This window comes from Coenobita brevimanus, chromosome 25 (assembly GCF_032717465.1).
Source record: "Coenobita brevimanus isolate Jiangsu-jjx chromosome 25, ASM3271746v2, whole genome shotgun sequence".
Classification (NCBI taxonomy): domain Eukaryota; kingdom Metazoa; phylum Arthropoda; class Malacostraca; order Decapoda; family Coenobitidae; genus Coenobita; species Coenobita brevimanus.
Genome location: NC_136978.1, coordinates 43100402 through 43115401, shown reverse-complemented (window position 1 = coordinate 43115401; position 15000 = coordinate 43100402). Strand labels below are relative to the sequence as shown.

Here is a 15000-nt window from a genome sequence, read left to right as displayed (position 1 = left end):
GAATTTCATAAAATCGGACTTTACTGATCTACCAGAAGGCCCGCCGACATGTCGTAAAAATACCCCCGCTAATACCAATACACCAGCCCTGTATGAGACAGCCCTAGCATGTATTCAATGTGGACGGTGGGTGTTAGCGCCGAAGTGGTGACATGTGGAGGTGTATAGTATGAAGGAGGACTACTGGGCCTTGGGAGCAGGCTGTGAAGCTATATATATATATATATATATATATATATATATATATATATATATATATATATATATATATAAACGCAGTGAAGTTTTTCGGAGGGTGAGGAAAACACTATCAAGAAAACCCATAAAATCCAAACTTTAACAAGGAAGCCAGGCGAGCAAAGTGGCTTCCCAGCCATATTTCCTGGTGCTGACCTCTGCCTCCTGCACCAGCTGGGTGTTGCTGGGATAACAATGTACCCGGGATTGTATGTATGTTCAGGGTGTGGCAGAGGCGATGGCATTAATCTTATGGCCAGTTAGTCAGTGTTCATGGACACAAAGTCGACCCCTGTGTGGCTGTTTTAAAACTAAATAACGAAGACAATTTTGATCTGATTTTCTTCACGCTTGGTGGAAGGGTTGAGGGTCAGCTAAACTTAAGAATATTTCATGAGTGATCCTAACCCAAAACCTGGTTCCAAAAGGATATTTTTTTTATTTAGAGTGAATCATATACAGAAAACATTTTCAAAGTATTTATTAATCTCTCCTTGTGAATCTTTGTGAAAATGAATAAAGGCTTCGGTGATCGTCTTAGGGGCTACTAGGATGGCCCTTTTAATTCTCCTCGTGACATTGTGGGAGCTGGAGAGGGCTAATATCAAATAGGTTCTCAGTTTGTAAGTAACTTAGTGACTTAGGCATTTCTAGTCCCGCCCCTGGGTAGGTCCAGCACTTACGGCATTGCTGTTAAAATCTTCTCCCTTCTTCCTTTCCTCCTCTCTCTCTCTCTCTCTCTCTCTCTCTCTCTCTGGAGTTAAGTAGAATAAACGAAATTGCTGTCACATTTGAAAGGATTGAAAAATAATAACAACAATAATAATAATAATAATAATAATAATAATAATAATAATACCTTTCCCCCCAAATGAGGACAAATACTCGGTAGAAAAATCACACATGAAGCTAAAGAATAACCAAGACTTTGAATTTAAAAATATATATTCCTTGGGTTATAATTTGAAGATTGCTAATTATATCAAGGAGAGAGAGAGAGAGAGAGAGAGAGAGAGAGAGAGAGAGAGAGATTGTGGAAATACGAGTAGATCAAAGTGTGTCCGTCCGTGTGTGTGTGTGTGTGTGTGTGTGTGTGTGTGTGTGTGTGTGTGTGTGTGTGTGTGTGTGTGTGTGTGTGATCCTGGAAAATACGGATACCTACATACGATTTGAGAGAGAGAGAGAGAGAGAGAGATTGTGGAAATATGAGATCAAAGTACGTCCGTGTGTGTGTGTGTGTGTGTGTGTGTGTGTGTGTGTGTGTGTGTGTGATCCTGGAAAATACGGATACCTACATAAGTTGAGAGAGAGAGAGAGAGAGAGAGAGAGAGAGAGAGAGAGAGAGAGAGAGAGAGAGAGAGAGATGTAACAGCAAAGAAAAAGAAAAAAATGAAAAAAATCACCCACACCCAATTTGACATACGAAAATTGAAATATTCACACACGGCAATAAATCCATCTAATGCATTGTTCATCCAGTAATTGCATACGTTTCTCGAATTGCAATTTTCCGATCCGCTCATTGTATGCTCTTGGGTGGAAATGATTTGTGTTATTCGATAGAGAGAGAGAGAGAGAGAGAGAGAGTCACACTGGCTTTCATTCAAGATATCTCCAATTTGATCTCCATGACAACCACGAAATCTTTGGACAGTCCGTCATGGTCCTCTCTCTCTCTCTCTCTCTCTCTCTCTCTCTCTCTCTCTCTCTTTCATTTGGCATTTATCCACTGACAGAAAGAGCTGATTGTCTCTGTGTTTGTGAATTTTTACGTGTTTATATTTGAGTGTTTGTCTGTTAATGTTAATAGTACACTGGTTTGTTTATGTAGTTGTGTTGTTGATGATAGTGTGTGTGTGTGTGTGTGTGTGTGTGTGTGTGTGTGTGTGTGTGTGTGTGTGTGTGTGTGTGTGTTTGTGTTTTAATGCTTTTTGTTCGTTCATAAATCAAGCCTTTTCTACAATCATGTTTACCCACCATATCGCCTGTCTAAATACACACCTCACTCAGATTAGTCTTTTCCAGCCAATTCTTATCTTATCTTTAATTCTCTCTCTCTCTCTCTCTCTCTCTCTCTCTCTCTCTCTCTCTCTCTCTCTCTCTCTCTCTCTCTCTCTCTCTCTCTCTCTCTCTCTCTCTCTCTCAAGGACGATATGTTTATTTGCTCTTGTTATCTCTGTATATTATTACTTTGGATAGATTTTCAAGATGGAAGAAGTAGATAATAGCATTCTTTACTCCCTTCCCTGCAAGATTTTTTTCATTCATTGCCAGACGCCATGTATCCCAAACAGGGTGGCCAAGGGCTTAGAGTTAATTGTTTTACAGGGAGGGGCACTAATCCTCCACCAACCCCACTTGACACGGAGGGAGAACGTTATGCCAACAGCATCTGGTGTTCCCAGGCGGTCACCCATCCAAGTACTAACCAGACCCAACGTTGCTTTGCCTTACTAAAATTAATTAAAATCCTGTGTCATTTGTTTCCCTGTGATAAAGACCGACAACCCTGTATTCCCGTCAGGTAAGGAGGCTCCCTAACACCTTTTCCTTAGCGATTTATTTTTGGATACGGTTGGTTAATATCCCCTTAGACGCTATTTATGCAAAGTATGGCGATGTTTGAAGGATTTATACAACACAGAATAGGACACTAAGAATATATAGCACAGAATAGGACAGGAAGCAAAATAAATCGCTTAGGAAAAGGTGTTACGGAGCTTCTTTTACCGACGAGAGTAAGGGCCATAGACAGTAGGAAATCTATCTATCTATCTATCTATTGCCAGACGCCTCAATCCCGTTTGGGGTGGCCACAAACAAATCGCCTCCAAGTCGCCCTGTCCCCCGCCATTTCACTGCCCTGCTCCCAACTCACACCCCCCTCTCTCATATACCTCTCCACCCCATCCCTCCATCTCATCCTCGGCCTCCCCCTCCCTCTTCCCCCCTCCACCTCACTCACATACACTCTCTTCGTCAGTCTTTCACCCTCCATCCTCTCCACACGGCCAAACCACCTCAGTGTGTTCCTCATAACGCTTCCTATCACATCCACATCCACACCACAACGCTCCTTTATATCCTCATTCGTCAGCCTGTCTCTCCATGTGACTCCACAGGCTCCTCTTAAATAACTCATTTCCACTGCTCTCACAGTGGAAATACATACTGTAAATGATTTCCATAATTTCCCATTTTGTATAAAGAACAGAATGGGAGTAACAGTTTGATATAAGTTTAGAGATTTAGATGTGTCAAGATTTCTATGTTTTTTTTTTTATTCTAACTTGGCCTAAAATTATGTCCAGTGCTTAGTTATAGCAGTATATTATCACTAGAATCGGATGCTCGTCACGAAGAAGTGCAATGGAATGGAGAGTCACAGCATTTTTTTTTTTCTGCCATTAAGTTACAGGAAAGAAAGCTGCAGAGTTTTTCATTTCACATATCTCACTCTATCTTATCATCTCAGTGCATTTCACCTCATTTCACTGTTCTTCACATTTCTTCATTTCACTTCACCTACTTAACTTCACTTCCGACCACATTTCACTCATTTCACCTCTCCTCATGGTATTTCGTTTCACCTACCAATTTCCGATTATCTCACTGTCTCATATCTCTCTGTATTTCACCTCATTTCGTTGTACTTCACTGCATCTTACAGTACTTCTTTTATATATATCTCACTGTCTTGTCTTCACCTCAGTGGGTTTCGTTCAGGTACTGTTTATCTTATCTCAGTTTTATCTCATTACATTTCATACCATCTCGCTTTCTTTCATACCGTTTCACTTTATTTAATCGACTTTCATTGTATTTCACATCATCTCACTGTATTTCATCTCTCTCTCATGCCACTTTATTACCTCAACTCATAATCTTGTGTCACATCTCACAAATCATCTCACTTAGCTTACGTCACCTCACTTCATATCACTTTCCTCCTGGCTTCACCTCACCTCTCTAAGGCCCTGACTCACTTGCCCTCGAACATGTGATTGTCAAGAGGAAACGAGGCTCAGGGGTCCGTCCAACGTTCAGACTCGAATATTGAAGCAGCTCTAACCTGGTGCTTCGTTTCGTCTTGTCGATCACATGTTTGGGGGCAGGTGTGCCAGGGCTCTGAGACCTACCTTGCCCTAGCTTAACCCTGCTTTTCCTTACCCTACCAAGCCCAGCCTAACCTTCCATCACTTGACCTGACTCTGACCTGACCTAACCTTCCATCACTTGACCTGACTCTGACCTGACCTAACCTTACCTGACCTAACGTAACCTACTATTAACCGAACCCTCCATCAGGTGAACTAACTCAGTCTAACCTGTACTGACCTAACTTGGCTTCACCTAACCTAGCCAAACCTTCCATCAGGTAACCTAATTCAATCTAACTTGTCCTGACCTAACCTAACCTCACCTAACCTAATCAAGCCTAACCTAACCTAACCTAACCTAACCTAACCTCTCCTCTCCTAACCTAACCTCATCAAGCCTAACCTTATCTCACCTAGCATGACCTAACTTAATCCTAGCCCAGCCGAACCAGCCTCTCATTTAACGTGCCCTAAATTTATCTAACCTAATCTAACCTCACCTAATATTTGCTTCATTTCCTCAAAAACATGTGCTAGTAGGGCATCACGTTTATGCAACAGGTCAACTCTGGAACTGTCTCCCTCTGTCTGTATTTCCTACTTCCTATGATCTCCAGTCTTTCAAACGCAGTGTGTCCAGGCATCTCAAAATGAATGGATCTTGAATTTGGCTCACTTTTGTTTTCTTGTTTTTTTTCTTGGAAGGAACATTTTGCGGGCTCAGCCTTTGGTTCCTTCTTCCTCGCATAAAAAAATAACAGCGTCACATAATATAACATAGCGTAACCTTGTTTCTCTCCCTCAGCAGTGGTGGGTCAGGGAGCCAGGTGGTAAAATTAATTGTACATAACATAGCATAGCATAACATAACATAACATAACATAACATAACATACCCTTGCCTGTCTTCCCTACAGCACGAGTTAGTAGTACGTGGTGAGGCAGGGGGTCACGTGGTACACTGCATACTAAATAACAACGTAACATAACATAGCCTTGCCTCTCTCCTCAGTGCGTGGTGAGGCAGGGGTGGAACAGTGCGTGGTACATAACATAACAACACAGAATAACATAACAGCATAACATAACATAGCATAACATACCCTTGCATCTCTCCCCAACAGCACGAGCTAGTGGTACGTGGTGAGGCAGGGGTCGGATAGAAGAATTCACGGTACATAACATAACATAACATAACATACCACAACATAACATAGCATAACAACATAACATAGCACAACATAACATAGCATAACATAACATCACATAACATATCATAGCCTTGCCTCTTTCGCCAACAGCACGAGCTAGTGGTACGTGGTGAGGTTGGGGTCGGATGGAAGAATGCACGGTACATAACATAACATAGCATAACATAACATAACATAACATAGCCTAACAACATAACATAGCATAACATAACATAACATAGCCTAACAACATAACATAGCATAACATAACATAGCACAACAACATAACATAGCATAACATAACATAGCACAACATAACATAGCATAACATACCATAAACTAACATAACATCACATCACATATCATAGCCTTGCCTCTCTCGCCAACAGCACGAGCTAGTGGTACGTGGTGAGGCAGGGGGTGGCGCGGTGCACTCTATGGTACAGGTAACAGTGGTCGACGTGAACGACAACCCTCCCGCCTTCACAAACGACCTGGCAGAGGTGGTCGTGCTAGAAGAGGACGATTCCCACCTGCCTGCCACTATATTTAAGGTTGGTGTGTGTGTGTGTGTGTGTGTGTGTGTGTGTGTGTGTGTGTGTGTGTGTGTGTGTGTGTGAGAGAGAGAGAGAGAGAGAGAGAGAGATCGTGTGTCTGTATCTGTCTGTTTGTGTGTGTCTGTCTGTACGTGCGTGTGTGTGTGTGTGTATCTGTGTGTGCTTGCTAGTTTGTGTTTGTCTGTGAGGCGTGTTTGTGTTCATGTGATAGTTTGTGTGTGTTTGTGTGCTTTTAAGTGCTTGTTTGTCCTTTGTGTGTGTGTGTGAGTGTGTGTGTGTGTGAGTGTGTGTGTGTGTGTGTGTGTGTGTGTGTGTGTGTGTTGTAGGAGATGTATTTATTTAACCACTAAGTAAAGCATTAGCATCCCTCCTTATTTCACCTCTCGACACGTCACGGATTCAGGTGAGTCTTCCTTAGCCCAGTATTCATTTATGCAACAGGTCGACTCTGGAACTGCCTCCCTCTGTCTGTATTTCCCACTTCCTATGATCTCCAGTCTTTCAAACGCGGTGTGGCCAGGCATCTCGAAATGAACGGATCTTGAATTTGGCTCTCTTTTGTATTGTTTTTGTTTTTCTCTTGGAAGGAACGGTTTGCGGGCTCCTGGCCTTTGCTTCCTTCTTCCTTGTATAGAAAAACACACACACACTGAAGAAAGCAGGGAAGGGAGGGGACAGGGAGATTAAGCATTCTATATATAAACCAACAAAGGGTCCAAGACGGGCAGAAACTGTTGTGACTGGGCGGTAAGCAATTATTTCTGTGTGCATTAATTTTCTTCTGCCCGGACAGCGTATGGTGCTGTAAAAGAAACACACACACACACACACACACACACACACACACACACACACACACACACACACACACACACACACACACACACACACACACACACACACACACACACACACAATGAATCAAGGTGACTGGAGAGAGAGAGAGAGAGAGAGAGAGAAAACAATAATTATATCTATCTATCTATTGCCAGACGCCTCAATCCCGTTTGGGGTGGCCACAAACAAATCGCCTCCACGTCGTCCTGTCCCCCGCCATTTCACTGCCCTGCTCCCAACTCACACCCCCTTCTGTCATATACCTCTCCACCCCATCCCTCCATCTCATCCTCGGCCTCCCCCTCCCTCTTCCCCCCTCCACCTCACTCACATACACTCTCTTCGTCAGTCTTTCACCCTCCATCCTCTCCACATGGCCAAACCACCTCAGTGTGTTCCTCATAACGCTTCCTATCACATCCACATCCACACCACAACGCTCCTTTATATCCTCATTCGTCAGCCTGTCTCTCCATGTGACTCCACAGGCTCCTCTTAAGTAACTCATTTCCACTGCTCTCACTCTTGACTTGTGTCCTTCCAACAACGTCCAAGCTTCACTTCCATACGTTAGAGTTGGTATCACAATGCTGTCATGTAGTAACTTTTTCACTTCCATGCTCACTTCCCTGTTTCTTATCACTGCTTTCAAAGAACCAGCAACCTTTCTTCCCTGCTGTACCCTTTCAAGCACTTCACCCTCCAAACCTCCATCCTTACTCATCACACTACCCAAGTACGTAAACGTACTCACATTTTCCAATTCCTCACCATCCAACCTCGCTGTACATTCACTGACTTCACCTCTCTCAAAGACCATCACTTTACTCTTCCCTACATTCACCTTTAGATTCCGTTTCTTACTCTCTCAAACTCATCCACCAAGCCTTGCAGCTCCACTTCGTCTTCACTCAACAACACAGTATCATCTGCAAACAACAGTACAGGGAGTTTCCAAACACTATCCTCTCTCACCAGGGCCACTCCAACATCCACTACCCTACCTTGTACCTCTTTTATTACCCCATCCATGTACAGATTGAACAACCATGGAGACATGACACATCCCTGTTTCAAACCAACTTTCAAAGAGAAAAATTCACTTAGTTCACCATCCACACGCACTGCAGCCTTCACACCATCGTACATACTCTTCACAGCATTCAACAACTTCCCATCTACTCCATATATTCTTAACACTTTCCACAATCCTTGTCTATCCACCCTGTCATATGCTTTCTCCAAATCCATGAAAGCCGCATACAACTTCTTTCCCTTCTCTAGAAACTTTTCCACTAAAGATCTAAGAATGAATATCTGATCTGCACAACCTCTTCCCTTCCTAAAGCCTCCCTGTTCTTCTCCAACTAATTTCTCTGTTCTTTCTCTAACTCTGTCAATAAGTATCCTACCGTTCACTTTTCCTATTATACTATTAAGACAAATGCCCCTATGATTACCACACACTTCTTTTTCCCCTTTTCCTTTGTACAAGGGAATAATTATACCTGACTTCCAATCCTCCGGGACTCTACCTTCCTCCCAGGCCAATCTGCACATCTTCCACATCCATTCTACTATTATCTCTCCCCCATGCTTCAGCATTTCACCACACACTCCATCAATTCCTGGGGCTTTCCCCGATTTAACTTTCTTCATTGCTTCCACAACTTCTATCCTACTGATTTCTTCCTGTCTTCTCACCTCCCTCCTTCTCCCAGCCATTCCCCAGCCACTTATACTCGCATTACTTCCATCCTCTATGTTCAACAATTCCTTAAAGTGTTCTCTCCATCTGCTCACTTTTTCTCCCTTCTCCACTAGTAATAACTGACAACGAATTAGTCTCAATGGAGAGAGAGAGAGAGAGAGAGAGAGAGAGATTGAAAGAAAATGCGAAAAATATGAAATAAAGAAAATGAAGGAAAGTGAAGAAATGAAGGAGAGAATGAGGCAATGAAGGTTCCGGAAGCTCCCTAACACCTTTTCCTAAGCGACTTATTTTGCTTATTACACCTTACTGTCCATCTCCGGATTATATAAGTCTTTTTAATATCGCCACAATCTGCATAGATAACTTGCAAAGGGATATTAACCAGCCATATCCGAAAATAAATAGCTAAGGAAGAGGTGTTAGGGAGAATGCGAATCCAAGACAGAAAGATCGATGGAGAGAAGAGAGACGAAAGGATGATAGATAATGTGAAAGAAAAAAAAATAGAGAAACCAGATTAAAGAAAGTGAGCAAAAGAGAGATAATAAAGGGAAGGAAAAAAGATACAAGGAAGGAAAGAATATCAGGGAAAATTTACCCCAAAAGTAAGAAATGTGAAAATAAAGCAAGAAAAAGTGAGTGAGCACAAGGTGTTGAGGGACGACAACAACCTGAAGAGTTTTTAAAGCCAGTGGTCAGAGAGAGAGAGAGAGAGAGAGAGAGAGCAGGGATGGGATGAGGCAGACAGACATAAGGCAGACGGGCAGACAGAGAAAGAGAGAGAGAGAGTAGGGATGGGGTGAGGGAGACAGACATAAGGCAGACGGGCAGACAGAGAGAGAGAGAGAGAGAGAGAGAGAGGAAGGGAGAGAGATGTGGGGATGAGGTGAAGCAAACAGACATAAGGCAGACAGAGAGAGAGAGAGAGACGGAAATGTGAAACTGTAGGCATACTTTGACGTAGTAAAAATAGAATAAGAGATAAAATGGAAGATATATTGAAGGAAGAGTGAAAAGGGAAGGAAGAAGGGAGGAACTGAAAGGGAGGAAGGTATAAGGAGAAAGAGAAAGTTGGAGGAAGAAGAGGGAAGGAGAGAGGGAGGCAGAAGGGAAGAGAGAAGAGTAGGAGGAGGGAAGGAAGTGAAAAGAAGAGGGAGGGAGGAAGGGCGGGAGGGGGATGAGGAAGATGGAGAAAGGAGAGGGAGGGAGGGAGAGAGGTAGGAATGGAGGGAGGAAGAGATAAGAAAAACACCCTCAAGAGCTGCTTGTCAAAGTCATAGACAGGAAGGAGAGAGAGAGAGAGAGACAGACAGACAGACATATAGACAGACAGACACACACACACACACACACACACACACACACACACACACACACACACACACACACACACACACACACACACACACACACACACACACACACACACACACACACACACACACACACACACCTCCAAGAAGCATAATCGCCAAAATCCATAAAAAATAAAAAATAAAAAGGCTACGAAGACAAGGTGAAAGTTAGCCCTTGCCTTCACCCTGTTTGTGTGCATTGTAACTTTCCCTAATTCTTCATCTAAGGACAAAATGGAGGGAAACGAAGGCAAACCGACCGCCCCAAAGCCATGCAGATGAAAGGTAAACAAGAGGAAAGCAAGCAAAAGCCATTCCAAACACGAGGAAGTGATAAAAAGCAGGCGAGTGGAATGAAATCAAAACAGTGTTGGGTGGAGACAATAGGCAGTGAATTATATAAGTGTTTGGGGCCATTGTGAGAGGGAAGGGAATTTTTGTGCGTAAATGAATTGGACTGAATGTGGGATATTGGAGAGAGAGAGAGATTAGAAAAGCTGCCTTATTTCACCCAAACAAATCTTACCACAAAGCATCTGAAACTCTATTATATTTTAGCTCCAGCGATTGCTATTATTCCTCAATTTTCTGTATCCATTCCTTCATATTATTTGCTAACGGTAGTTCTCTTAGGGGGTGGCCACAAACAAATCGCCTCCATGTCTCCCTGTCCCCCGCCATTTCACTGCCCTGCTCCCAGCTCACACACCTCTCCCTCATATACTTCTCCACGCCATCCCTCCATCTCATCCTCTGCCGCCCCCTCCCTCTCCCACCCCTACAATCCACTCCACTCACATACACTCTCCTCGTCAGTCTCTCTCCATCCTGCAGCGTCTGGCAATAGATAGATAGATAGATAAATAGTTGTCATTGCAAATCAGTGTATCAGCGAGCCTCTCTAGCACCGTCAGCAGAGTACTAGTTCACACATTTAGTTTCCTTTGATTATATTATTATCTCCTTTATTTCTGACTTCGAAGAGCATCCTGGGAATAAAATGTTTAATACCAGGCCATTTATCTCTACGTCTATCTATCTATCTATCTATTGCCAGACGCCATAATCCCGTAAGGGGTGGCCGTTTGACTCTGAGTTGTTTTACAGGGAGGGGCACTAACCCTCCACCAAACCACATGCTGACACGTAGGGAGCACGTATGCTTTGGTTATATGGTTACCACCCAGCGTTGTAAATGGTTTCTTGGCTTACAGGAAACCATTTGGCATGTCACTCAATGTAAAGCCACCTGTAAAGGAAAGAAAAGCAGTAAGAAGTGACAGGAAAGATGGGAGAAATAGGAAGAGAGGAGGGCAGGCACAGAAAAAGAATGATAAAGGCTACGGAAGAAGCACTGTATCAAGTGAGTGGATGATGGTCGCCACCACCTACAACTTATCCTCCGGTTAATGAAGTCTCTCCTAAGCTGAATAAATCGCCTGGAGAACGCAGTCATAAAATACACATTAGGCCATTGGACTGGAGGGGGTAAAGGGAGTGACCAGTCGTTGTTCCATGAGTAGTGTATATAAACATGAAATTCCAACAACTCCTTGGACGCTTGCCCTTGTGGATGACATCATCTTCGAGCGCCTTAACCCACTAGACCACCAGGTGTTTATTGGGCTATATAGTTACCACCCAGCGTATTAAACGGATTCCCGGGCTACAAGAAATCATTTAGTTTGTCACTCAGTGTAGAGTCCATGAAGGCAGCATTACATCAGCTGGATATGCTGGGCGACTCATAGGATATAACGAGACAATTGTGGTAGTCATAGTAGTAGTTGTAGTAGTAGTAGTAGTAGTAATAGTAGAAGTAGTGATAGTAATAGTAGCAGTAGTAGATGATAGTAACAGTAGTGGTAGTAATTGTTGTTGATGTAGTAGTAGTATAGTAGTACAGTAGTAGTAGTAGTAGTAGTAGTAGTAGTAGTAGTAGTAGTAGTAGCAGTAGTAGTAGTTGTTGTTGTTGTTGTTGTTGTTGCTATTGTTGTTGTTGTTGCTATTGTTGTTGTTGCCGCTGTTGTGTTCTTAGTACAGTAGTGGCAGTAGTTGTCGTTGTTGTTGTTGTTTTCGTAATAGTAGTAGTAGTAGTAGTAGTAGTTGTAATAGAAGTAGTAGTATTAGAGGTATGAAGCGTGGGGACCTGAGATCGAGTCTCGGTCAGACAGTGCTTAATTTGTAAAGTTTAATATCGGTTATTACGGTGGTTGGCAGCGGTGTACTGCAGGATGTGAGGCGGGGCACAGGGGGCAATGATGTTGACAGCGTCTTAAGCCTCACATCCCGGGGGTAAGCTGTTTAGAGTGGTCCGCAGCGCCAGTCAGAATTAAATAAGCGGGACAGACGTCAAAAAAGCGGGAATGTCCCGCCTAAAAGCAGGACTCTGGTCACCTTACACATAGTGCATACGTGCATTCACCCGTGTATACACATTTACACACGTTTACGTATGTAATAATAAGATGGTTAGTTTTACGTACTAAAATGCATAAAATAAAGTAACTCTGAGTATTTAAGTCAACTGTTGAGTATAGAGGCTGAGCCGTGTGTTATATGTACTGGGTTGGCCTTGGTTCATGTGTCTGGACGACTGAGCTCTATAGTATGGTGAGGCTGTCTCCACCGCGGGCGTACGACTTTGGCCACCATATTGGAACACCAGCATTCAAATTCAAATTCATATACAGTACATTATTTCCACTAAGCAGTGGTTATTAATAAAGATACACTCATCGCGTATAATACAAAAACATATATGGATTATGAATTTTTTTCGGCCTAGTTCAACGAATGATATCTTGTACATTTTGCCAGTGAGTATAAAACAACGGCACAGGTCGCTGCGGTGCAGAGCTTAACCTTTTGGCACTAAGGCAGAGAAAGGTAATGGCAGAACGGGAAAAGATAGTGTGGTATTAACGTTGAAATGATAGTGATGTTGAAGCTGTTTTACGTCGAAGTAATGGTGTTGAAATGGTGTGGGAAGTCCTTAGACTGTCCATGTCATGAAACCGAATGTCCAGATTGATAAAGGCCGGAAGAAACATGGAAATATCTACAAGAGAGTGTGAACAGAAGAGAAGAGGACATGGAGAGAAAGACTGGAGATAAATGGGCCCCTTTTAGTGGCCTCCGTCATGCAGGGATACTGGGGAAGAATCTCCCGCCCCACCCCAGGGGACAGTAATGTTACAGAATTAGCAACAAGATATATTTCGTACTTGTGAAATGTAACGCCATCTCTCTTTGATGAATTCATGTGCCCATTTTTGTATCTGTAAGCTGCACACTGGACCATGGCACTATATTTTCCGGAATCATCATCTGCTTTCAAAACCCACAGAGCAGCTCAATACAAAAACACGGGCATCAGGCGTGGTGTAACATGGCTGCCGCTACACCAGCGCCGCCCTGGAGGCGGCTACATAAATTACGCCGTGCTACCCATGAGAAAGCCTCTGCATACTATAGAGCTTAGTTGTCTGAATCCACCATATCCTAGCTTTAATAATGTCACCATCAAGGTCTAATAGATCTACACTGTAAAATTCTTGATAATACTTTTAAAATGATAATACAAAGCCATATTTAATAAAAGGTACACTGCATTTTAACATAAGTAATTTAGAATGGATTATTCTGTAGAAATATCTGGCATACATTAACACCAGGTGGTGCTGTAGCTGCATCTGGTCGCATCTCAGCCACCTCATGACTGCTGGTGTTTGTGGCAGCACCAACCAGGCCTTTTACTGCATTGCTAAAACATTGAAGGATTGAAAGATGTTTTTGGTTCAAATATTTGGGTTCATGAAGAGACCATAGTCAGGAGTACAATATATATTAAAAAGACATAAAAGAGTTCCTTAACTCTGTTTGCTTAAAATTTCTTAAAACTGAGTTAAGAGATGAATAGAATTGTTCAGTCCCATTTTTACATCCTCTCCGTCCTGTAGATCAGAGGCAGTCCTGTGTCCTATGTAACCATCTCTATATCGTCCCGACCAAGTTTAATATTGTCATTGTCACTCTTGCTTTTGTATTTTGCCACATATTTCGTTTTATTTATTGACTAGTAAGTTCTGTTTCCTTAATTAGTTAGTTTCTGTTTCTCCGCAAAGTGACGCGTCGTATGGAACTGCCCATAAATTCACCAGACATGTATTTTGGGTTTTATGTGTTCATTCATTTCCATCCATATCCCGTTGCTGAATACAGGTGAAAGGTTTTTGCCATCAGTCTTGGAAAATGGTTATAAACTCACGTGGAAAATACACGAAAAAACAACCCTGCCTTTCAAAGCAAAAGAAAAAAAGAATGCAAAAAGGTAAGGAAAAAATAGAATGGAAATGAAAAGCATCCGAGAGTGCATACCCCCGTCAGCTACAAAAATTTAAGATATGTTGCTGTAATTTGTTTCCTACCGGATGAATATTTTTACGCTCTCACATAGTAAATTAATTCTGCCGTCCTAGTCTGGTCTATTACTAAATCTCAGAGATCGCATACCTCCGCCAACTCCAATGAAGTTCATGATATATTCCTGTCTCAGAATCGGGATCCATCTTAAAATCTAACCAACTTTTCCTTGACCCACTGCCCACCTATCAACCACATCTCATTGAAATACGATAACAACTCTTTGAGATATTGTGTTCACAGACAGACAAACAAACAGACACAGGTAATAAAAAATGAAAGGAGGGGTCATAGGAGTACGAGGGGGTGGGTCTGGCAGCCCCTCACGACTAGACAAACATGCGCTTCTCAGGACAATTCCTTCTGGTGGTGGGCTGATATTTTTAAAAGGAATTATAGCTGAAGTAAAGGAGCGTTGTGGTGTGGATGTGGACGTGATAGGAAGCGTTAGGAGAAACACACTGAGGTGGTTTGGCCATGTGGAGAGGATGGAGAGCGAGAGACTGACGAGGAGAGTGTATGTCAGGGAGGTGGATGTAGGGAGAGGGAAGGGGAGGCTGAGGATGAGATGGAGGGATGGAATAGA

The 15000-nt window shown here is 42.8% G+C and overlaps 1 protein-coding gene across 1 annotated transcript in view; it reads left to right on the top strand.

The window, feature by feature from the left end:
- LOC145393828 (putative neural-cadherin 2) overlaps positions 1-15000 on the top strand; it is a 330222-nt gene that overhangs the window by 227260 nt on the left and 87962 nt on the right. Inside the window, exon 5 of the mRNA XM_080267873.1 lies at positions 5916-6080. Within this exon, the coding sequence (XP_080123999.1) occupies positions 5916-6080 (165 nt within the window). The remainder of the gene's footprint in view (positions 1-5915; positions 6081-15000) is intronic.